The sequence below is a fragment of the Podarcis raffonei genome, chromosome 5 (assembly GCF_027172205.1).
Source record: "Podarcis raffonei isolate rPodRaf1 chromosome 5, rPodRaf1.pri, whole genome shotgun sequence".
NCBI classification, from domain to species: Eukaryota; Metazoa; Chordata; class Lepidosauria; order Squamata; family Lacertidae; genus Podarcis; species Podarcis raffonei.
The window spans coordinates 82,825,562-82,850,005 of NC_070606.1; the positions used below are offsets into that span (position 1 = coordinate 82,825,562).

Sequence of the window (24,444 nt, forward strand, 5' to 3'; positions counted from 1 at the left end):
CTTAGCATTGGCTCAGCATATTGGCCGAACATGGCTAAACTCTCTCCTTACTCATATGTAGCCCAAAACAAACCATGGCGCAACAATAAAAAGGACAGAGGAAGAGCTGGTTCAATGTTCATGTCTTGGCTCCTTTCCCCCCAGAAATAAAACTTTTCAAAAACACATTTAAAAACAAAAGCAAAGGGGTTTGCAATGTTCCATTTTCTTTCCATATTCAAGAAAGAACTTGAGACATACTTCCTACAGGTGCAAGTGACAAACCTAGAATTGTGTAACACAACCCGCATAATGCCTAGCATTACAAAACCGTATCTTAGCATTCATCATGTTTGGAGATTTTTTAGTTATGTCCTAGTTGAAAAAGTTCTCTTCAGCCTTCTCCTTCCAGCTATCTCCTAGTCACCTTACTGATTTGTTTCTGAACTCCTTGGGGTGAGTTGTACACATTCTCAGTGCTTACAGCTGACACTCACTTTGCTAGTGGGGCAATTATGACAGTTACATGCAAGAAGAGAACTAATCCAGCCGCATCATATGGTGACAAGGTGTTATTATGCAAACCCACACTGTTTTATTGGATTATATCTAAATTCTGAAGCAAAGGATTATATCTAACCTCTGAAGCAAAGGATTATAACTAAACTCTGAAGCAAACTCTCCAACGCCTGAGAATGCTGTCTTATCAATGTAGATGTAATAGTCACTTTCATAACTTATTTTGTATACTCCCAACAGCTGTAAAACAGGACCTACCTATCACTCTCAAAGAGCATATAACAAGCTTATACAGGCTAAGGCAATCTTTTTCCTCAGATGTGGCTGTGATTAAAGACAAAGGTGCTGGTTATTTATTTACAGACACAAGTACACAAGGTTTAATTATATTATTACTGTATAATGAAAAAATGTACTGCTGAGATAGTAACAAATGAATATTTCAGTTTTCTCTTCACACTGTCATTAAATGTATCTCTTTTCAGCCCAGAATGACTAGCATATGCTTCTCATCAGTAAAAGATTATCTCTAACCTACTAGTGTTTTGTTTTGAAACATGCCTCAATTAAGCCTTTCCATACCTGTATTTGTCTTCACATGAAAGCATTAATGGATCAATTGCCAGCTCTTATTGCGTAACACATTTCTGACAGATGACACTCTTGTAATAGCAGGGTTGCCTTTTCTTTTGCTGACAAGTCTTCTGTAGCTTTCACAAGTGCACGGCAGGAGCAAATTGCAACAGCCAAAGTCATCCTATTACTTCATGTCCATGAAAGGAATTTCTGCCCGACACACAGCTACAAAAGGCATCTTAAAACCAACCTAGTTCATGCTGATTTTTCCCAACTTCCCCTCTTCCTTCCCATGTCTCATCACTATTCTCAATGGTAAACCTATGGGCTGGTCCTATGTTGTGCTTTAATCTTTGCGCAACCACATCTTAGGCACTTTATTAATCAGTGTTAAAAGAGCAGGAACCTTGCCAGGGAAAATACAATGGTTGAAATAAATGTGTTTGGGCTGACGACATGGAACTCCCTCAAAAAACCAGCACCCTCCCAACAAGTTGCATAATTTACAACACAGCCTCTCCCAATTGTGTTGAGATCACCTCATGGAAAAGCATCCCCTATTTGAAATGGTTGCATCTTGACAGGTACCTCCGAGATCAAAGATTCCCCAATTTCTTTTCCCCACGAACCTCTTGCAAATTGTTGAGGGTCTTGGGACAACCACTTAACGATGTTTCTGCCTGTTGTAGTAATTGCAGTGTGGTGTGCTAGATGCTGTATGGTTTTTATTTGTATTTTTGCTGCTGCTTTTATTTCTTATACAGTGATACCTCGGGTTAATTACGTAATTCGTTCTGGAGGTCCGTTCTTAACCTGAAACTGGTCTTAACCTGAAGCACCACTTTAGCTAATGGGGCCTCCTGCTGCTGCTGCGCCGCCGGAGCCTGATTTCTGTTCTTATCCTGAAGCAAAGTTCTTAACCTGAAGCACTATTTCTGGGTTAGCGGAGTGTGTAACCTGAAACGTATGTAACCTGAAGCATATGTAACCCAAGGTACCACTGTATCTTGTTGTGTTTTATTATACTGAAGCCAAAACATGATAAGCTGGAAATGAGTGGCAAGACTCATGAGAGATGTCACACACTGGCTGGACCCAGAGGAACAGTGGGATGCACTAGCTGGGTAACCCCCAAGGGAAGAAGGCTCAGAGCCAAGGGACTGGTGGTGAGACGATGACTAGCAGGAGGGGGAAGATTGGGCGGAGGTGGTGTTGGAAGCAGAAGAGATAACAGGGCTTCATAAGTTCAAGGGAGTCTGTGGCAGAGAGAAGTTCAGAAGTGGAAGCAGCCTGCTTTTATTGAAATGTTGCAATATGGTTTTGTTTCTCTGCCTACAGTTTTACTCATCATACTGTCTGAACCAGCTCACCCAGAAAAGAGTTGTTGTTTCTAACGAAATGAGTATTACTTCAGGCCTATAGCAGTGTCGGTTTTCTTTACTACGTGGGTATAACCTGTGATGAAGCAGTTCCAGACAGAGGTTTTTAAAGAGTCAGACAATGCTGGGGGGCTTAAAATGGAAGTGACCAAAGACTTATGAATGAAAAGGACTTACACCATATTGTGCTCTTGCCTATCACCCACCCTGCACCCAAATTTAGGAATCTCAATGAATGATCATAATGCTGTACTAGGAAGTAGCCACTATATAGGGGCACAATTTTTATTCTTAACACAAGGGAAGATTGTATAATAACTTTGATCTAATGTTTGATCTGGGATCAAATGTTTAAAACAAACATTTTCAACTACAAGTTACATGAACTCCGCCAGTCCCAAGGAGATAGTTTGGTTGAATAAAGAAAACTGGTCCATGGCATTCTTTTACAGAGGCACATCAGTTCCCTCCACATGTGCAAGAGACAGACATGTAGAGATGGATTTCCAGAACAAAGCTGCAAGCTCCTAAGCTTTTCTTCCCTTCCAAGAAAAACAGTAGCCTGCCTCAACGGGACTGACGCAAAGGTAACCTTTAGAAAGCCTGAGCCCTAGATAGAATGTGGCTAATTTTCAAAGCACACAGTAACATCTCCACTATGGGGCATCAGCTGCCAATAATGCAAGAGGGAATTAAAATTAAGCCTCTTGTAATCTAGGGCCTATATTCTAGACAGTTATTAGATGACTGTATTTCAGAAATATGAGTTCCATCCACTTTCCTCTCCTCCACATTCTTCATTTCCTGCAGCTTCATATAGCAACTGAATGTAAGATTTGTATTTCTAACTAAATGGTAGTTTAAAGTAGATTAGAACAGTTTTTGACGTTACTGGGAGCAGCCCTGCAACACACACAAACACACCAGAGATCCCAGGTGCAGATTACAGATTGCCAAAGCATAAACAAATTCAGTGAGTGACACGGCTTTGGAACTATCTTTGTATTTGCATACCAATACAAATTTAGATGGGACACGGGTGGTGCTGTGGGTTAAACCACAGAGCCTAGGACTTGCTGATCAGAAGGTTGGCAGTTCGAATCCCCGCGACGGGGTGAGCTCCCGTTGCTCGGTCCCTGCTCCTGCCAACCTAGCAGTTCAAAAGCACAAAAGTGAAAGTAGATAAATAGGTACCGCTCCGGCGGGAAAGTAAACGGCATTTCCGTGCGCTGCTCTGGTTCGCCAGAAGCGGCTTAGTTATGCTGGCCACATGACCTGGAAGCTGTATGCCGGCTCCCTCGGCCTACAAAGTGAGATGAGCGCCGCAACCCCAGAGTCGGTCACGACTGGACCTAATGGTCAGGGGTCCCTTTACCTTTACCTTACAAATTTAGACACAAGTAAATATAATCATAATCACACAGTCTGAATGCCATTCAGGTTTAGTATATATCCCAATGCATTTATTAGCCATTAATGACACTTTCCAGCATGATTTATTGTTGAACTGTTGTTCAAAATTTACTGTGATTATAACTTTGTACATCAAGTCTATGAATGCCTAAAATAGGTTCCTGTAATAACTAGTTTTCCTTAAGGAAGAAAAATATCCACATTAACAAGACCTATTATTCTGTCAACATATCAGCACCTTCTCCGCCAGTAGCATCTTGAGATATCTGAAGATCTTCCAACATTTCAGCAAGGCTGATCCGGGGAATACCCTCATCATCCGTATCACTTTCTACAGGAATGACTGCATCTATAAAACCATAAAGCAACATAAGACCTCAAAAGATAAGATAAAATAAAATAAAAATCACTTTATCTAACCAACTGAGCTAACTGTCAAATAGCTAGCCATTCTTTAAGAAAACAATGGAAATTCTTTTCAAAATATTTGCTCTCTCCCTGCACCTCCACAATAGCTTTAAATGCCTGCTTTGTAGTCTAAACCTGAGTGATGGATAATTATAGTGCAAGATTAATTAGGATCAGAATAATTAATTAGGAATAGAATACTAATTATCCTTCCCCCAAAAGGTTGAAGAGAGCAAGCAGCAGACCACTTGCTTCCCTTTTGCCTAGGATTCATACCAAGTGCTTGTGTCTATTCTCTGCCCTGCTATTGTTAGTTACATGGCGGAATGAGGGCAGTATACACATACAGCCCTTGGTCTCCTACAGTTTGCGTTCCTTTCTATTCAAAAAACAAACAAACATAGACATAAATTCTGCATATCAGGGATGTTCAAGTGTGCAGAGGTTTCTGGATGGTAATACACTTCATCACTAGAGGGAACAAACTGGAAGACCACAAAGAAAATAAATGTTTGGGGGGCCCTGCCCCCTCCATCAGCAAAATAATGCAAGACTGCTGAAATCTGGGACTAAGTGACCTGCTTACCTAAGCCTTGTCCTGAACAATGGGGAAAGGGGAATATATTTCTCTTCCCCTCCTTGTGGTGTACAAAAGGATTTGGAAAGTGGGGAGACCTGAGATCAACAAGAATATATCCCCTACTCTTATTTTGATTTTTAAAGGATACATTAAGCTGTTAGGGTTGCTGCCTGCATCACAGCTTAAGATCTCCTTGGAGCGGGGAATAATTAGGTTGAGACCAAGTTCCTTCTGACTGCCCCTAATTACTGCCCCACATCCTTTTAGCTTCAAAGGAGCTCAAGTCCTTAAAAGCTTACAGCATCCTGGTCCTGGGGAGAGAACCCTAATTTCATTTGCTCCTCCAGGGTCCTCTTAAGTTGCTAAGGGCTTGGTCAGGCGGTCAATTTCCTCATCCTGTGTCAGGGAACTGCCATCGGAGCCTAGAGTGGAGGTAAGGCTCCTTAACGATGCAGGAGAAGGGACCAGCAGGGAGAGCAAACTTCCTTTGAGGAAGGAAATAGGAGGGACACCAGGAAGCAAGGGGGGACTGCAGAGAGAGGGCTCCAAGACTCTTCCACAGAGACCAGCGGGGAGAGCCCAGGACCTCCGTTGGGCACGCCCACTCTGCGCAGGAGACTTCCGCGCAGGGATGCTAGGAGGAGACTTGGGGTCAAAGAGTTTTTATGTTGGAAGAAGTTCAGAAAACGCCCACTGACGGATTCTGCCAGCGACTGACACAGTCATGGAGAAAGGGCTGTCCAGCCAGGGAAAGGTTTAGCCAGGCAACGTTGCCTAGCGCTGCAGCACCCTTTACGCACAAGCAACCCCAATTCCCTTTACATCCTGTTTGCCAACTTCAGCTCATCAGATACTCAACTAATGTTAGACAAACTGTGCCTCCAGGAGGGGATTAAGTATGCTTGCAGGAGCACAGTATTTTCCTGCATACCAGGGCATGCAGCATGGTCAAGACAAAGCTTCCTTAAGTTGATGTAACCTGGGGAGATAGATGATGATGTATTACAAGTCCTAAGCTGGTCTAATGCATGCTCTGGGAAAGGAAGAATGTGACAAAAGAGATGCAGGCAGTTATCTGTAGCTTCTCATCCCTCAAAGTGTCATTAAATTGGCTTGGAGCATTTAGCCCCAGATACTTAGATCATGACAATAGAGAGAAACAGTGGACAGAACACATATTAACTAGAAAACAACTAATTTAAGAGTAGCCACCATTGGTTGTGAATTCCAGGCACCACTGTAGACAGGCAATATTTCTGGACATTACAATACGGTAAAAAAAGGTAAATACTTCACGTAGGAAACTTACTTTTATAAATATTGACATTTTTTCTAATAGCCTCATCTTCTTCAAGATCTTCTAGGAAGTCCTGGTATTGTCTATAAAAGCAGAAATAAAAGTGAGCAATTTTATAACTTTTTCTGGGGATTAGGTGCATTCTACACCATTATATTCATAAACTATAAACAGAATACAGAAAACTAAATATTTTTGCCTGGAGGCTATATAAACTATGTCCGGCTACTGGGAAAGATGAACATTCACAAACTGAGCAAGTAAAATTAGTTTGAAAAATTCAAATTAGAAAGTGCTAAGATGTGACATGGGAGATTCCTGATTGGATCTCTCCAGAGTCTGACCCCCGCCATCAAACACCTCCTGCTGCTTTTACACACTGTGAAAAAAGACTGGTATCTGTATAGTTATTATAATTATAATGATTATTTGTACCCCACTCATCTGACTGGGTTGCCCTTTCTTACCTTTCTTTCCCCCATCTGTTTCCATCAGTTTTTCATGCATTGATTTTGTTATACACTGCCATGAATTTCATGCACTGATTTTGTTATACACTGCCATGAATTCCAATAGTATAAATGGTATAATAATAATAATTTATTATTTATACCCCACCTATCTGGCTGGGTTTCCCCAGCCACTCTGGGCGGCTTCCAACAAAATATTTATAAAAAATAAAACACCAAACATTTAAAAACTTCCCTAAACATACTAAAATGGTAGTATAAAAGTGCTTTAATAATCACTTGTGGGAAAACAGGGTTTGTGTGGGAGGGAAATGGTTAAATATCCCCTCACCCAAGACATCAAAATTGGAGTCTGTTGTAGCTGTTTTACAACTGGGGGGGGGGGGAGAACCACTCATGAGATTCAAACACACGTTACATCAATTCCGTTCCGAAACAACATCGATGTAAATTTCTAAAATGTTCAAACTCTGCGGCGTCTAATTTACTTGCTGAATGTAGCAACTGGCGTTCTCGTCCAGATTCCAGCAATCAGCTTAGCCTATAGTATTCCAGAGCTGAAAGGCTATTCAGTTCCTGCACTGAGGAACAAAGCTCTGTTAGCAAACTTTCATACACTAGTTTAGTAGGTAGGATGCACCCAAGATCATTCAGTTTATATCAAGTTAACAGATCCATGGGAAAACTGAGGTGGCCCATCCTAGAGCACACTATGATGCATACTACTGGGAAACCACACTCCTGCAAAGGTAGAATGCAGTTAGGATCCTTCCACAAGATAAAAGTTCTCTTAATAATTTAGCAACAGCCCATCCTGCTATTTCAAGATGAGGCAATCTCCAATGTTTGAAATAATCTCAGTTAAGTCCTGTAGCATCCAGTGAGTTGGAGTGGATGGGTTTTGGGGGGGTCTAATCTAGCAGGACTGCTCTTATGTTCCATCTTGGTTTTGAAACTCAATGAGTTTTTTGCTCACTGACTTATTGGGAAATTATAGTAGTACATTAGTCTAATAGGTGGTTAGAAATCACCTTGTGATTTCCTGTCTAGATGTTCAACTTTTGCAAACTTTCAAAATGCAAAGTACACACAGGGCCAGTTCTCTCCCCCCTCTGGGTCTACTGTCCCACAGTTGCCTCATTTTGTGAAATCCATGTTGGAATTTTTATTACAAAATATGTTGCAGATTGTAGGTTTCAACACTTAACAGAACTCTTCACATGGCACCCATGATAGAATTCAGCCACAAGCCTCAGCATTAGTCTAAACTCAGGGGGAACCAACTTGGTGCCCTCTAGGACAGTCCCAGCCAACGTGGTCAATGGTCAGAGATGATGGGAACTGGAAATGAACAATATTGGGGATATACAACTTTAGCTACCCCTGGTCTAAAGAGCATGCATGAAATCCAAGTTGTTTTCTCTGCCACCTTATTTTACTCATAAAATTATGTACTGGGTGGTTGAACAAATGAGAGAGAACACAGAACACTGCCTCCCCCAATACCTTTCATCATCTGTATCCATGCCCTCTCTGTCTCTGTCTAATTCTTTCAGTTTCCAGTTCCTCCGACGCTGACGTTTTGTGCGATCATAGCTCTTCTTGATCAAAACCTAGAATGGAAAGGGGAAGGCGAGGTACTGTGTCAGAAATACCACTTACAGAACAATACTAAGGGATGCATTAAAAGAGAAAGCTTAAATGAAAATTGGTATTCAGGGCCGTCTTTAGCATATGCGCTGCCGGGGTGCAAAGATCTGCCCAGCGCCCCCCCCAATTTATTTAGCCGCCCTAATTTTTTTAGGGGGGCAACTCCAAATTTGTTGAGGTTTTTTGGGTCCCCCCAGAATACATTTGGCGACCCCAGAATTTGGCGCCTGGGTGCCCTGCGCCCCTCGATAAAAACAGCCCTGTTGGTATTTGAAGCAACTACAGAACTGTAGTGTTAAAACTGACCACAAGGGGCAGTGGGGGAAACGAATATTGAAGGAAGCTCTTAAATATTTTTGTACTGCTTTCCATAAATGCTCAAAGTACTTCATATATATTGTATATTACTGTAAGATTTGCCAGCATTACTGCCTCCATGTTAATGTCTGGGAAAGGAAGACAGACACGGAATGTGACATATTATACACACTGTCAGTTCATGGGTGGAATGACATTTGAAGCAGAGACTGAACTCATCGCTCATACTCTTAACTATTCCACCAGAATATTCAGGTTTGCAATCATTAAAGTGGTGTTAAGATTTCCACATGACAAAAAAATAAAAAAACCTCAGTATAAAAACCTCAATATATAAAAACACCAGAGTATAAAATATATATCTCTGGTATAAAAACACCAGAGATATATTGGTGGGACTAAATAATGCATCTAAGAATAAATGAACAAAGGTACAAATTCAGGGAAAGCAGGAGGGTGATTTTTATTTTTAGCAGTATCAATGACACCAAAGGCCACTATAGCAGGCTAAGCAACACAAGCCGCATGAGCTGTATGTGGACCACCAAGGCTCCGGTATCTGCTTCTGGAATGACTACACATACTGGGAAAGGTATAGTGAAGTGAGCCTTCATGACCTAGACAGAATCGACAAGGCTTCCATTGTCTAGCATTATGCGGAAGCAAAAGATTTGGGGAAGATTTTCATCAAATGACACTTTTCTTGACCTAACAGGCAGAAAGCACAGAGACACTAGTGGGAGACAAAGGGAGCCAAGTTGTGCAGGATGGGCATAAGGCAGGAAACAAAACCCAGACATATAAAGGTAATAAAAGACTATATACTTTCCTATGCTAGCAAAGAGATTGAGATTGTTGGTCCATATCATGATGATCTTAAAACTGTTCATCAGTGCCCAAATGTTTGTTTAAGGAAGGAAAGAAGTATCCAGAACTTACCACATCCGGAACATTATGTGGGTTCATCTTATTTGCAAATTCATCATTTAGATTGCAGTTCACTAAGTCAAATCTAAAATAATAATATGAAGAAGGGTTTCTTTGTTATCTGTATCATACTTCTACACAACTCAGAAATGTCAATATTTCTAATAGAAACAGCAAAGCAGAATGGGAAAGAAAATGTAACAACAGCAGCAGCAGCAACAACAACAGGCACTGCCAGGATGTTGTAGGAATGAAAAGTTTTGAAAAGCAAAGGATGTTTATACAGAAAATGTAACAAATAATCAAAACAGTAAGAAGAATGGATACTTGCTAAAACTCAAAGGCCTTGTACCTTTAGGAAATGTCAAATTATCCACCTACTTGGGCTGTCTTAAGGCTGGCATTGAGAAGATTTTAATTCTGTTTTAAAATTATATAAATATACCTATTTAACAGCTTGGTTTGAGATATGTTATAGGCGCTTCGATATAATGGTGACAAATCAGAGCTCCATACATTTTGGCTTGGCTTACTTGCTACTTTTATTATATATGGTTGCCATTAGCCCATTCTGCCCTGCTTCTCCCCCACTTCCACTGCCTCAAATCCTCTGCATGAGGATTTAATCTCACTGCATTCTGCACGGGACTTTGGCAGAAGCCTGGAGAGAAACAAAGTTTGTGGAGCATTTGGTGCGAAAATGATTTGTCGGCATTTATAACACTTTCCACTTTTCCAGCTGTAATATCAAGACGACAATATTTATTATGGGCATCTAAGGAGACAGCATGTGAATGACACGTTACAGCCTTCAGTGTTCTCTTATAATTTTCCCAATCCGGAAGGCATGGCACAATGCCACCTCTAAAAAGTTGTTGCAAAGGGATGTTTTTAACTGTGGAGTCCTGAAGCGTGTAACAGGGATGGCCACCAGCTAATCTGCTGGAAATGGAAGAAGAAAAATTCACTCTAAGGGCTCTGAGAGGACAGGTCTGGCATCAGAAAGGCTGAAGCGCTAAGCATGGCCTTGAGGCTAAACTGGTGCCATTGCTGTCCTGATTAGAACCTGTTGCTAGAACATGTCTGCTTGCTCTGTGTCAAGAATATTATTAAGCCTAGAAAGAGGATGATGCCCAGGGCCAACAGCTATTGATGAAGGTCTCCAAGAGAAAAACAACATGATTTATTGCCATGATTAGCATTTACTGGGGGTATGCACAGAAGTCCTTTAAATGGTTTGTTAAAATCCAGAGAACTCAGGCACTTGCTAGAAAGGGAGAGGCACTCACCATTAGGGAATGGGTTTGTAGAACCCTGCCTCCGACTAAAGTAAGAAGCCTATTACAAACAACCCTGAACAAGCATTGCTCTTAAAAGATTCAGCTTTGTGAATTACTTGTGCCTTTTAACAAGTAGGTGCATGAGGGTAAATACTGCCCACTGCACATTGTATTTTGCATTAGCTATTAAAAGGAAGTTCTTCTCAAATTTATCCTCTTCCTTTTAATGCAACGTTGTCATCAACTTTCCCTGTAATCATTATATTGCAGAAAACTCAGAGGTGTCTACCTTGCCCAGTCCTGTAGCCTTCATACCTCCCAGCTTTCAGAGTACCTTAAGGTTTCAGAAAACCAGCTCCAATTAGCATCAATTATCAAAGTTATTAGTTCAGAAGGGGCACAGTCCTGCAGCCTTCTAAAGTGGTATGCAAGCATGGAACTGAACATCAACTAGAAGCAGAATAGAGCATTACAAACCCAAGCACAAGATCTCCAGGATTCAGAAGATGCCCCAAGTGAGTACGACAGAAATATTGGGTATCGGTATTCAACTCTGATGTTTTCTGCACCCAGGCTTCAGCAAGTGTATGCTTCAAAATAACAAAGGGAAAAGAACACATATGATTAAAAATGAAAGCTGGATATGTTAAGAGTTGAACCAAACCTTCTCTCACATTTTATAATTCAGCATCTTAATTTCCTCCCAAACTGCCAATTTTCCCCAAAGGACGTGTGTATCAAATATATTTGCTAGAAAAACCTTGCATGGTTTTTCTAGCAATGTAATGAAAATACCATTCCTTGTATCAATGGTATATGCTGGTTTCTACACTGACCTACAAATTGATTTTGCAAAGCTGACTAAGTAATGGAAAAATAAAGCAAAACCATGCAGATTTGCTTAATTTATACGCCACAAAGATAAGTTTGCTTCACATGGAGTCTGAGTCACTTTGATGCAGAATTGTGATAGTTAATGCACTTTGCATACACAAAGTGTACAGTAAGAATTGATTCATAATAATTAAAAAGGATTCTCTTATTTTTCCTTCTTTATCCACAGCAAAAGTTGGCGTATTCCAATGTGCATAAATGCTTTTAATTTTTATCTACCTGAGATATTAAAAGGACAATGATGGACGTGACCTTCTTGGGAATGACATCTCAAATGTAGAACTCCCTTTCAAAAGAAGTACACTTCATTCAAAAATACAAGAACTTAGACTAACATATAATTCAGGGACATCGCTCAAAGGCAGAGCACCTGCTTAGGAAACAAAATGCCCAAGGTCAATCCTCAGCTTCTTCAGTTAAAAGGATCTTAGGGAGCAGATATGGGAAAGAGTTGCTACCAGTTAGAATAGCAAACTGGGCTAAATAGATCAATGGTCTGACAGCTTTCAAATGACATGTGACAGAGTTAAACAATTCCAAGGCAGGGAGAATGATCTGGCCAAGTTTCTAGAAGAGGTGCAAATAAGAGAACAACAATTCTTACTTTGTTGGATTTCATGCCTGCACCAGCACCTTGTTTTCTCCCATGGGCCTTGCTGATGTCCATTACAATAAATTCCTCCAACTGCTTTGGCTGGAACAAGCTGTTAAAAGGATGACGCCAGTAAGTGTTTCCATCCACTTCAGCAACTGAAATACAAGAAATATAGAAGTAATGCAGACGTTACTTGTAAGCCACTATTCTGATTTGTGTGTGTGGGAAAAGTCACATAGGACTGATATTCTCTTCAATGCACCTGATGCCATCATAGTAGCCTGTAGCTTAGTTTTTCAAATACATCAACCTCAGGCTCATATAAATTTCTGCTGATGGGAGTGTGATTCCTATTAGTATTACTGGATTACATTTTAATATGAAAAATATCAAAAAACTTACTCTGCAGTGTATTAGGATCAATGAGGTGAATGGCACTAGTTATTCGGAGGCAAATACAAATCTGGCTCATATTCCCAAGGCTTTGAGCCAGCTTCGGAGACAAGCATACAACATTGTCCTGAACAGAGAGAGAAAAGAAGGAAAGAAAGCAAAGCAATTACAAAACAAAAACAAAAAGCTCATCAATTCCCATTGTAAATCTGCTGTTAGAATTACTAAAATGCTAAAAGGAGGTCTGAGGAGTAGGAAACTTCAAGCAACTAACTAAACCCTTTAGCTGAATTTCTGCAAAAGCTAGTAGTTAAGATTTCAGACCGTAAGAACTGTAGGCGCATTTCACTTGTAAAATTTCTTAATCTCTGAAATCGTTAGAACATATTCTCCAAGTCTTTCCCAAACACAAAAGTTCCAATTGAAAAACAAATACTTCAATATGCATTTTATTGCCGTATCAATGTGTTGTACCAGCAGTCTAGAGGAAAAACTGTTACTGCAGTTCAATAATTAACATTCTCAAGAGGATTCACACATACTTGTTTAGTACTTGATGACTCCTTATGTGTTGTGTTTGGATACTGGATGGTATGAAAAATTATAGCTATGACATCTCGCTCACTCATGAAACTTATCCCTTCAAACTACACTAAACCAGAGATGAAGATGTATGTGTAAATCTGTACACAGGCCCTTTAAAATTCATGCTAGGATTGAAATAGATAGCTTGTTTTCTCATATTATTGTGGTTTTAGGCTACAATCCTATATAGACTCATTGAATAAAATGGAACATATGTCTTAGCAGATTTAGCTTCTACAGCACTGGCAGTGCAAACAATCCATTTAGCAGGAAGTCCCCCAAGACAGTTTCTTCTTGATTACGGGCTAGGAATCAAGTCAAAAATACCTTGCATACTGGAACAATCTCCACAGAAAATGTGCTTTTGTAGTTATACGTATTGCTATGAATGTCATGAGAGATCAAACGCTGGGATGACTTAGACCTGAAATTTTAAAAAAGTCCAAATCAGAGATAACAAGGGGGGGGGAAAGGAAATTCTATGGCTACAATAACAAACTAGGCAGGAAAGTGAAAACCCCACAAATGACAGAAAAGAGTGAGAATCTTTGGCTATGTTTAACAAACCACTCCTCAGTTCTCAAAGTGTAGGTGTGTGGGACAAGGGACCCTAAAGGGGAAGTTCTAGGATGGGTCAGCATCTTGAAGGCAGAAAAGAAAGCTGCTTTCTCTTGACAATTAAAGTTTAGCACTGTAGTTGTTGCAAGCACCTACAAAAAGGCAAGAGGCAAAGGCACTATTGCCACCGCTGCTGCCTCTGTGATATAAACAGATTCCCTGATCCAGGCAGAGCAACACTGAAACTACTTCTATGCACTAGCTTCAGTGGGACTAAACTAGAACACATTAATTAATGATGCAGCTATGCAAAGGCTCACACATTTTAAAGAAAGTCTTACCTACAAGGAACTGTGCACTGAAGAAAGTCCACCATCTTTTGAGCGTGTTGTTTTGAAGCATAGTAGAAATCAAGGCCATCTGTAAGCATGTATACGGAATTAAAACTCATGGTGGTTCATATTGATATATTATCATAGGGATCTATATTCTTCAGAGCTCTTATGGATTTTCATGCAAGTCCCAAGACTACTTCTCCCTTCATTAACAATATATTATGCTTATCACAAACAAGCTGTGAGGGAATGGAAGGTTGGATGAGGTGGTGGCTTGTTGAGCAACACAAGCAGGCATGGCAGCCCCTAGTAATAAATATACTTCTCTTCATCTCTATGCAAAATATTAATTATATGGACGATATCTACTGTTAGCCACTGCAGAACCATTGAAACCAATGAAGCCCACTGATTTCAATGGGTGTACTCCAAGTGTGACCAACGTTATACAGTGGTACCTCGGGTTACATACGCCTCAGGTTACATACGCTTCAGGTTACAGACTCCGCTAACCCAAAAATTGTGCTTCAGGTTAAGAACTTTGCTTCAGGATGAGAACAGAAATCGTGCTCTGGTGGCACGGCGGCAGCAGGAGGCCCCATTAGCTAAAGTGGTGCTTCAGGTTAAGAACAGTTTCAGGTTAAGTACGGACCTCCGGAACGAATTAAGTACTTAACCTGAGGTACCACTGTATACACAAAACATCCTATTTATTATATGCCAAAGCTCTTATTTTGAAAAACCTAGCCTCTCCTTCACGCCTGCAAGTACTTCATATCATATTTGCTTTTACAAGAACTTAGTCGCTTCATAAACATCACTCACCATGAATTTCTTTAATCCGAAGAGTATTCTGGTGAAGCCTATGTTTTAAAATCAATTGCTCCAAGTAGTAGAAAGTCTTTTTATGTAGAGTCTAAGAATAAAAATAAGATTTGTACACATCACTTTCATGTAAAGGCCCCCAGGGCATCTGAAAATGTGGCTGGGGTTGCTACTTCACCCAAGGTCCAAACAGATCATAAGACCCTGGAAATTACTAAAGCAGGAATACATAAATATGCAGCACTATATTGTATTTACTCAGCATTAAGTTCAAGCAAGTTTAGTGGAACATACTAGGACCTAGGCATATGTATAATTGCCAAAAACATTGAAGCATTTTGTAGCTTATTCAAAATTCATTAAATTTCCATACCATCCTTCACCCAAGCATCACAGGGGAGATTACAATATAAAATATGTACCATATTTAAGAAACAAAAACAATACCCCGCAACCCAGAGTTTAAAAAGCCATATATTTTATACACAAGTTCAGTACACGAGGCAACCACAAATGCATGTATATATAACACAAATGTACCTTCTGTCTAATTTGTACCACTGCTTTCCAGAAGTCCTTAGCTTCAACTCGATGGCAGTCATCACACATTTGAGACTGAACAACATACTCTATTATAAAGATTTGCTGAAGAACTGCCCCATTGATCACCTATGGAAGGAAGTTAAGTGCAAGATTAAGTTTTTCTGTCATCTCTACTAGGTTGCTTCTGGGGAGTAACCTTTGACAGTCTACCTGTGTGGTTGAAGCCAAAGAGTAACATGGGAGAGAGTTCTTTGACCCCCTGCCACCTGTGTTATGGGGTTCCACAGGGTACCATTTGACCCCATTGTTATTTAACATCTATATAAAGCCACTGAGAGCGGTCATTAGGAGTTTTGGAGCAAAGTGCCATCAGCCTGTTGATGGCATGCAGCTCTATTTCTCTATAACATCTGAATCGGGCTTTGCAAGGCCTGGACCTTAATGAAGTGGTGGAGCAACCTGCCTCAACTAGAAGTCAGGTATTTAGAGTAGCCAACCCCGTGCTATGGAATACTCTTCAAGTAGAGATTTGCCGGGTATCCTCACTTTTGACTTTCAAGCATCTGTTCACGTTTTTGTGGCAAAAGGTCTTTGCTACTACTTAATTTTTGATTAGAAAGTCATCTAAATAATTATATGCATTTTAGAAAAATTAAATGGTATTTAATGTTCTATTGTTGTTGTTGTTGTTTAGTCGTTTAGTCGTGTCCGACTCTTCGTGACCCCATGGACCAGAGCATGCCAGGCACTCCTGTCTTCCACTGCCTGACGTTCTATAGTTTATGCCATCTTCTATAATGTGGTGGTATAGAAATACTTTCATATAATTTTTGCATTTTATCATTGTAAACTGCTTACAGATGATTGCAGTTTAGTGGTCAATAAATTGTTTAAATAAATTAAAATTAAAAAGTAACTGGCATTAAAAGAGATACAGCTAATAGCCCAAATGCTCTGAAGCATTGCGTCTTAGCTCAATACTCCAAGCTTTCTACTTAGCTATTTTTTCTTACTCTTACTTTCTTACCTCACAATTGTGCTATAAAGTTGACTGATGGAAATGGAAGGAATACAAGCGGAAGGAATACAAAGATCATTAAGTCCGGTCCCCAATCCTAAGTCTGGATCCCTTCAATGTACAGAAACCTCTAGCCTGGTTCTATACATGCTTATATGGAAGCAAATTCTAGTATTTTAATGGGACTGACTTTCATGGTGCATAATATGGCTGTAACATTGTTCAGAACTCAGCAAGTCACAAGCAAGAACATCCTTGACTTCCTCTAGCTAACACAACATACTTCTGGATTCCCTAATAATTTTGATTTATAAAAGTCACTCCAAAGCCTAATCACCTCTTTTTGTACAGTCAGCTTTACTTTAAGTCTTTTGGAATGTGGTTCAGTCCATACAAATCCTGCTTCGATCAACCGCACCTGCCAGGAGGAAAGAGCATGCACGATTACCATTATTGTATATTTCTACAAATGCTGAACAACAGAAATGGTGCCACATAGGTCTGGGCTCCTACATTCAATTAATGTCACTGTTGAAATACAGGAAATGATACATGGCACTTATTAAAACTTTTAATATTCCATTTACTATTATGTATGTCTCCTAATCAACAAATGATGACAATAATCCCTGCTTCCACTTCATGGCTTGCTTCTGCCCATTAGCTTATTGACTTTTGCGTTGAACGTTAGCTCACCTTCATGCGCAAACTGGAAATTCATGGAGTGAAATCCTATACAGAGCCATAAACTGCTGTTTGGAATATATCCCACCCAACTGCTACAAGAACCCTCTAAGTTAGCAGTAAATACTTTACATCAATGGAACCCTTACACCAATGGAACTGCTACATCAAACATATCCCTACACCTATTAGCACTTTAAATAAATCATCATCTCTTTGTCAGCTACATAACAGCATAATTTCATTTGTCTGAATGCCTATTCAGACTTGGACAAGATGGATGAAAACATATTTCATAACTTAAGCACATTATCTGTATTTTTAAAGTTTTATGCTGTGTCTTATAGTGTAGCCCTGATGTTTTATAATATCGTGGTAAATAAATCTTTTTACAAATAACATTTCACCCACATATTCCTATTACTCTGCTCTGAATCTCTTGGGCACGACAGCTCTCAGGGAAAAAACCACAATGTTGTAGCCACCTAACTTTAAATGTCCCTCACAGGTTGGGGTTTTGTCACCTAGGCTATTACTGCTGATGTCCTTCACAGCTTGGGACACAAGGAGCACTGGGAGAAGTGGGGTTTTTACTCAGATGGTCCAACGGCCATTCTGCTTCTCAATCTCTCATAAAAGACTGCTTGTTGAATGATGAAGGTATTTCATGCAGCTTCCATGTCTAGTCACATCATGAAAGTGGTATTTCTTCAGTTCTTCTTATAATTTTAATTATGCTTTTTTCCTCACAAACAGAACGGGTCAAGAGTGATAACCCAGTCCATTATGTTTCTGTGGATGCTTATGGGTATAGATTCTAATAGCATAGGTACTTGTGAACACAGAATCAAGGAACAGCTCTTCTGTGGTAAACATGCCCCAGTACATACCATTAAGGAACTATCAGTGTATGCAGTGCCCCCAAAATAGAACTGGAAGGTACAACCAAAGTACATCTGCTTGGAGAATCAACTCATCATTAGTGGCTAACTCCACGTAAGAATCACAGCTGTCACAAGCAGAAAGTTTACAGAAATATAGTAGACTTCAATTTCATATAAAAATATAGAGCTACAAGACTAACCTTACTAAGGGAAGCTTTGATTTTTTTAAGGCATAATGTCAGAAGTTCTCTTGATTCCAAGGCACACTGAATCCAAGTTCCTGGTGGCTGAAGGTATCTAAAATTGAAAATAAAAGCAATACATGAAATTGACTCAAACCAAATATATACAATGATGTGCCTATATTTAAATAGCATTATAACTACATAACACTAATAATGCCACAAAAATAATTTCCTAGTCTTCTGGATCTGAAAATAATTCCTCATCATCATTCAACAACTCATTGCTTTCTACTGAATGCCACAAAAACAGAGATTTATGGTTCACAATGCTACAGCCAGAAATGGTCAAAGAAGTTGTGATTAAGTATGATGCATACATATGCACCTGCTAACTCAACTGATCAACATGCACAACAGATGTAAACAGTGAAAGGTTTTAGAATTCTGACTAACAAACAATAAGGAAAGTTTAAGTCAAAATGTCATTAGAGGCTGGAGGTAACTGACAACTCAACAGCTACCTCAATTAAGACAAACTGACCTTCAAAGCATATGCTATACAGTGTGAATATAATATGAGCTCTTGAATTCTCTAGACAACATTCTCAGGGTATTATTTATTTCATCATCAAGTTTATTGTGGTAGCCAAACTCCATGACAAAGGCAGAAAAACACGAACAATTTCAAATACAAAATATAAATCAAGGCTTATTAATTAAATTTACATATCACCCTTCATCTGGGGACCCATGTGATGGTTTACAGTATAAAAACACAGAAATACATAACATAATAATGAGCAAACAATAACCCCCTCTACAAAACAATAATGCCCCCATAGTACATTATAATGATATTCAACATTAATGTATGCTAATTATATTAATGTTCTTATGTCAGACAGCTACTTCTTTAAATAAAATGTAATATCTTGGCATGAACAGCAATGATTTATAGTCAATGCAGCAGTCCTATTCGCTTTAACTGCCCTTATGCAAAAGAAGTTTCTGGTGGGTTGCACCTGACTGGTGACACCAAACGATAAATTTTAAAAAGATGAGACTGTCACATCATGCAACAAAAGAACAAAGCACTCTGTTTCAGAAGACTCTCAATCTGTCTACCCATACCTTCCACAAAGTAGATTCCATATTTCTTGGAAAGTATGCAGGTAGCTACGTGCCCCCCCCCCAAAAGTTGGAGTTCTGACATTTCTATGTTCAGCAACTATGGTCTGAAAATCCCTATTGATGTTGTGGTGATTATGAAGTGCTTCTTTCCCCACTACAAGACTTACTATCTGTCTCTGCAATGCGTGCCACAGAATGGTAATTGACAATTTTTGTATTTCTAGAGAGAGGGAACCAGCCATTGTTAAGCTGATGCTTCCAAAACCCTTGGTGAAACCTTTTATCTACCGAAACATGCAGAACAATCCTTTTTGAATACCTGCTTATTCTGCTTAAAGACTCTGGCCACAAGCAGACTCAAGGCCTTTGCACACTATTTTCCATTTCCCCCCTTAGCCTAAAAAAAGGGTTTTGCTTGACTGTGGATTAAGGCATTTTTTTCTGGATCTACACATCTACTTTTACTTTTTAAAATGTTTATATAAAAACTCAGGAAAGTTATGTTATGTCAGTGCCCTTAAGATTGAGAAAACAGTTGGTACCTTCCACATTGTTTGCAGAAATGAACAATGACTTGCTTAGGAATTCCTTCAGTTATGTCCACTTGAGTCCGTAAACATGCTACACACATGTTGGCTGGATTGGGTGGAATTGCAATGCCACACTGGCAGCACAGGCTAGAAGGAAGAAAGAAAATGACCATTGAAACCGAAATGCACAAAAGACAAAGCCATGATTATTCCCTGGACAGCATTATAATTCAAACATATGAGACCAGAGTTCAAATGCTACTGAGGCAACACAATGGATGGCCTTCAGTAAATAGTTCTCAGTTGTATGTGCCTAGTTGGCTAGATCGGTGTAACAACAATCTTGTTTTGAGGATGAACAAGGTAAGAATAGAGCTCATTCAAGTGCTTTGATGCAAATATTAGTAATAATCTGAGAGTCAGGTCTGTTCTTGCATTTCACAATTCAATTATGAAGCACTTGGTACATGCACCTGACAAAGTAGGTTCTGACCCATGAACAAGTAGGCAAAATGACTATTTGTTTCTAGCACTACTAATTTCTAATGCTTTGATATTCCAACACATCTGAAAATATAAATAACAGGAGGACATGTATGGGGAGAACTGCTTCTTACAAAGTAGCCCTCCATGGCAAATTCTTGCATGTTGTTGTTTAGTCGTGTCCAACTCTTCGTGACCCCATGGACCAGAGCATGCCAGGCACTCCTATCTTCCACTGCCTCCCGCAGTTTGGTCAGACTCATGTTTGTAGCTTCGAGAACGCTGTCCAACCATCTTGTCCTCTGTCGTCCTCTTCTTCTTGTGCCCTCAATCTTTCCCAATTCTTGCATAGTGGAAAGCACCAGGGGGGGGGGAAACTTCCAGCTCTGCCTTAGTCCTCCACATATAAGGAGATATCAACTGATTTCAAACAAGCAACTTATTCATTTATTTCATTTATATCGCACCTTACCTTCCAGGTATAATACAGAGCTCCCCCCCAATCTATTCTCACAATAGTGAGGTAGTTCAGATGAGAGTGAATGACTGGTCCAAGGTCACCTTCATTGCTGAGTAGGGATTTGAACCCTGGTTCCCAGGTCCTAGTCCAACACTCTAACCACTAGGGCTGGGCGATATCAGCTTTTCAACATCATGGTGTTTCGCCAGCCAAACACCACAGTTTGGCGATATACCGCGATGCTGAAAAAACAAGCTGCATTCGCCTCTGCCCACGAGGCACCTGGTGAAATTGTTCCAGCTCTCACCTTGGGAACTGAGGTGGTTTCACCCAAGCGCTCGCGGGCTGGGACAAGGCAGCTTGTTTGCACAGCTCAGCTGGGGAGGAGGAAGATTCCCCCTCCCCAGCTGAGACAGCCCCAGCACTTCCCCGCTCACACGCAAGGGGCATGAACGCCAGGGCTGCTTTGCGCAGCTCAGCTGGGGATCGGGAAGGTTCCCGCTCCCCAGCCGCACTGATTCAGCTTGTTTCTTCCTCTCCATCATGAGGGCAGAGTGCAATGGCAGTTTCATTCAGTGGTATATCGCTGGTGAAACTGCCACTGCTCCTGAGTCCCTCTGCTAGCAGTGGTGCTGGAGGAAGGAATGCTGGCGATATACCGCTGAGTGAAGCCGACATTGCAGTCTGCTCCTCATACCGATCCTGGTATATCAATATACCGTATTGGCCTGAATATAAGCGTCACTTTCCCCCCAAATTCCAACTGTGAAAAGTTAAAGTGCAGCTTATATTCGCGACCTTACGGAATGCAGCCAGGAGCGCAGGGCAAACATGGCCCCTGCGTAGTCCCCCCATCCTCTCTCCTAAGGCCAGGAAGGGAGAGAGTGAGGAAAGGGAAAAGTCGGCTCCCCCTCCCCTGTATGCAGCCAGGAGCAGTGATGAATGGAGCGGCTTATATTAGGGTATTTTCTCCCCCCCCCCCTCCAATTTTAAAGATGCGGCTTATATTCGGGCCAATACGGTATCACCCAGGCCTACTAACCACTACACTATAGTGACTCTCCCACACATATATTCACATGAAGGATAACACTCCTTCCTGTATGGCTGTCAAAGACAGTATGTTACTCACATGTTCCCCTGGCTGACCGTAGCAGGCTCTTTCATGTATTCCATCTCTAGCTTCACACGTGTTTCCCAAGAATGAGACACGCATTAGCACCTAGTGAGTTGAGAGCACAGGTTAGGGCCCAACTATTACAGAGAGTGTCTAACATAAGAACACCCCAACTGGATCAGATCAAAAAGCCAAACATTTAAACATCTTGTTCTCATCGTCGTCAACCAGATGTCTATGTGGGTGGGATGTTCTTATGTTTTTGATACTGATGAACTGTAGTTTATTAACAGTGCTGGAAACAGTAGTTCTGTGATGAATAAACCACACTTCTCTGGATTCTTTGGAGGAAGCCATAGCTTTTAAAAATGGTACAAATGTGCTTTAGAAGACATCTGAAGGCAGCCCCGTTTAGGGAAGCTTTTAATGTTTAACACACCACTGTATTTTAGTATTTTGTTGGAAGCCGCCCAGAGGGGCTGAGGAAACCCAGCCAGATGGGCGGGGTATAAATAATAAATTTATAATGATTAAAAGTATGATGTGGATATGTGGGGTCCCAAAGCTGTTAAGGACATCATTGCTGGCATGAGGGGACATTGAGCTGACTGCGTAAAGCAACAAATTGCCAGTCTAATATACTATTAACATTATTATTATTATTATTATTATTATTATTATTATTATTATTATTTAAATTGGCCAGTCACTTCCACGACAACCCAAAGTGACTTGCAATACAACACATTTGGCATCCAGGAAACAGGGGCTCTCTGACTGGCTGTGTTGTAAATAAAAATATGCCCTTTTCCCTTATGGGGTATCCAAGAGCCCATATAGAGTCCTTACATAGGTTCCCTATTGGTAGGAGAAAATAACAGAGGCCAACCAGAGAATATTGAGAAGCAAAGCAGCTAGTAAGCTTGATCTTTATTGATCTGTTGCAACAGGGTACTTCCCTCACAAGCAGGAGAGGAAGAGGACCCCCAAAAATGCTGTGCAAGGGCTTATAAAGACTTTTGAAATTCCCATCCTCTAGATCAAGACCACCCCCAGAAACATTATGCATTCATCACAGAAGGGGTGTAACCTAAGACCACCCCTCAGATAAGGCGGTCTAAAACAGAACATTTGCATGTTGTTTTCTCCTGTCGCTTTGTTTTATTTCCTCTCTGGCAGGTTACTTGATTGGATTTCTTGGGGAGCCTGGGCAGTCTTTTGTAATGATAAGGCTCACACCCTTATTCAAACACAGATTAAGACAGGATTTGTGAAGGAAGAGACAATGGGGAGGCTTTTCCATTTTGACCATGCAGAGAAACATTTGCTCAGTTTAGGAATCAAAATGGTTCCAGGTTGGCTTTCCTGTGCTGATCTATGTACGTGTGGTTATGAACGTTGCCATATATCTAAGACCATAAAATTCCTATCACACTGTAAGCACAGGCATAGCCAGCATTTGTGTTGGGGGGGGCAGGCCTTTGTTATGGGGGGGCAGCACCTCAGTTAGTTGTTTTTATTGATTTAGGGGGGGCAGCTGCCCCCTTTGGCTATGCCCATGGCTGTAAGGTCGAAGCAACACGTAGTGGGGAGGGGGGGAAGCAACACAGTCCTGTAATGAAAGGAAACGAAAAACAGATGCCTCTTTCGAGCCTACTCAAACGAGATTTATTTCCTTAAAATAAATCTTTCTACTTAGACGATCATTTCAAAAACAAATCCACCAATCAACCATTTAAGTGATAAAGCCACGTTCTATGGCCGCCTTTCGTCGCCTTCCCGCTCTAGATAGGGCAGAGGTCGCGGGGTCCCTTGGCAGCAGCAGCAGCGATCTGCACCCGCTCAAAGGCACTCTTGCCCACATGGCAACGCGGCAAACTCCACAGCTTCGGAAGCAGAGGATGGCGACAGCGATATCCAGCCCCGGGTGGAGAGGTAATGTAGCACTACGGGCCAGCGGTTAAATTAAGAAGAGGAGGAGGAGGAGGAGGGGAAAGAGCAGCCGAGGCGGCACGTGGCGGTTGGGCCCAGCGCAGCTGAGGGAGCCAACGGTCGTCTTGCGCGCGCCGAAACGACCTCCCCCCCCCCGCGCGCGTTCCTCCCCCCCCCCTCCCGCCCCCAGAGGCCCCACAAAGCGACTCGCGCTCGGTTTCCCCCTCGCCACTTACAGTACTTTCTTTCTCTTCACGGTCAGGTCTACGCCTCGCGTCCTGGAAGTGGGGAGATAGAGAGAAGGCACAGCTCTCGCGAGAACGCCTCACCCTCGCGCGAACGGTGGGAAAAGAACGCCGAGGGGGGGGGGACGTGAAGTCGCCATGTGAGTGGTGACGTAGAGATAAGGAAAGCGTGCTTTCCCCTCCCCGCAGGTTCAGTTGAGAACCGGAGGCGTACGGTTGCTCTCGTCGGGTGTTGCTAAGCAAGCCCCGTT

General features: G+C 41.2%; 1 protein-coding gene across 2 annotated transcripts; it reads right to left on the minus strand.

The window, feature by feature from the left end:
• Positions 1-3,888: 3,888 nt before the first annotated feature.
• NMD3 (NMD3 ribosome export adaptor) lies at positions 3,889-24,225 on the minus strand. 2 transcript variants are annotated; one of them, XM_053390429.1, is made up of 16 exons: positions 24,190-24,225; positions 22,032-22,121; positions 19,969-20,103; positions 18,311-18,407; positions 16,880-16,960; positions 15,522-15,650; positions 14,982-15,072; positions 14,163-14,241; positions 13,591-13,687; positions 12,688-12,805; positions 12,295-12,440; positions 11,274-11,386; positions 9,529-9,601; positions 8,128-8,234; positions 6,164-6,234; positions 3,889-4,215 (listed from the first exon to the last, which is right to left on the minus strand). In XM_053390429.1, the coding sequence occupies exons 2-16, from the start codon at positions 22,073-22,075 to the stop codon at positions 4,082-4,084; spliced, it is 1,515 nt and encodes a 504-aa protein (XP_053246404.1). In that variant the 5' UTR covers positions 22,076-22,121; positions 24,190-24,225; the 3' UTR covers positions 3,889-4,081. The 2 variants fall into 2 exon arrangements, with proteins under 2 accessions (XP_053246404.1, XP_053246403.1); XM_053390428.1 differs by lacking the exon at positions 24,190-24,225 and adding an exon at positions 23,749-24,055.
• Between the last annotated feature and the right edge of the window lie 219 nt (positions 24,226-24,444).

What these genes read in the sequence shown, in the direction of transcription:
- NMD3 (XM_053390429.1), bottom strand. Translation starts at nt 22,075, where the DNA reads ATGGAATACATGAAAGAGCCTGCTACGGTCAGCCAGGGGAACAT. An exon ending in ACGGTCAGCCAGGGGAACAT is followed by an intron (nt 20,104 to 22,031) that starts GTGAGTAACATA and finishes TCTTCCTTCTAG; the next exon opens with CCTGTGCTGCCAGTGTGGCA. An exon ending in AGATTGTTCCAGTATGCAAG is followed by an intron (nt 12,806 to 13,590) that starts GTATTTTTGACT and finishes CTCTCTGTTCAG; the next exon opens with GACAATGTTGTATGCTTGTC.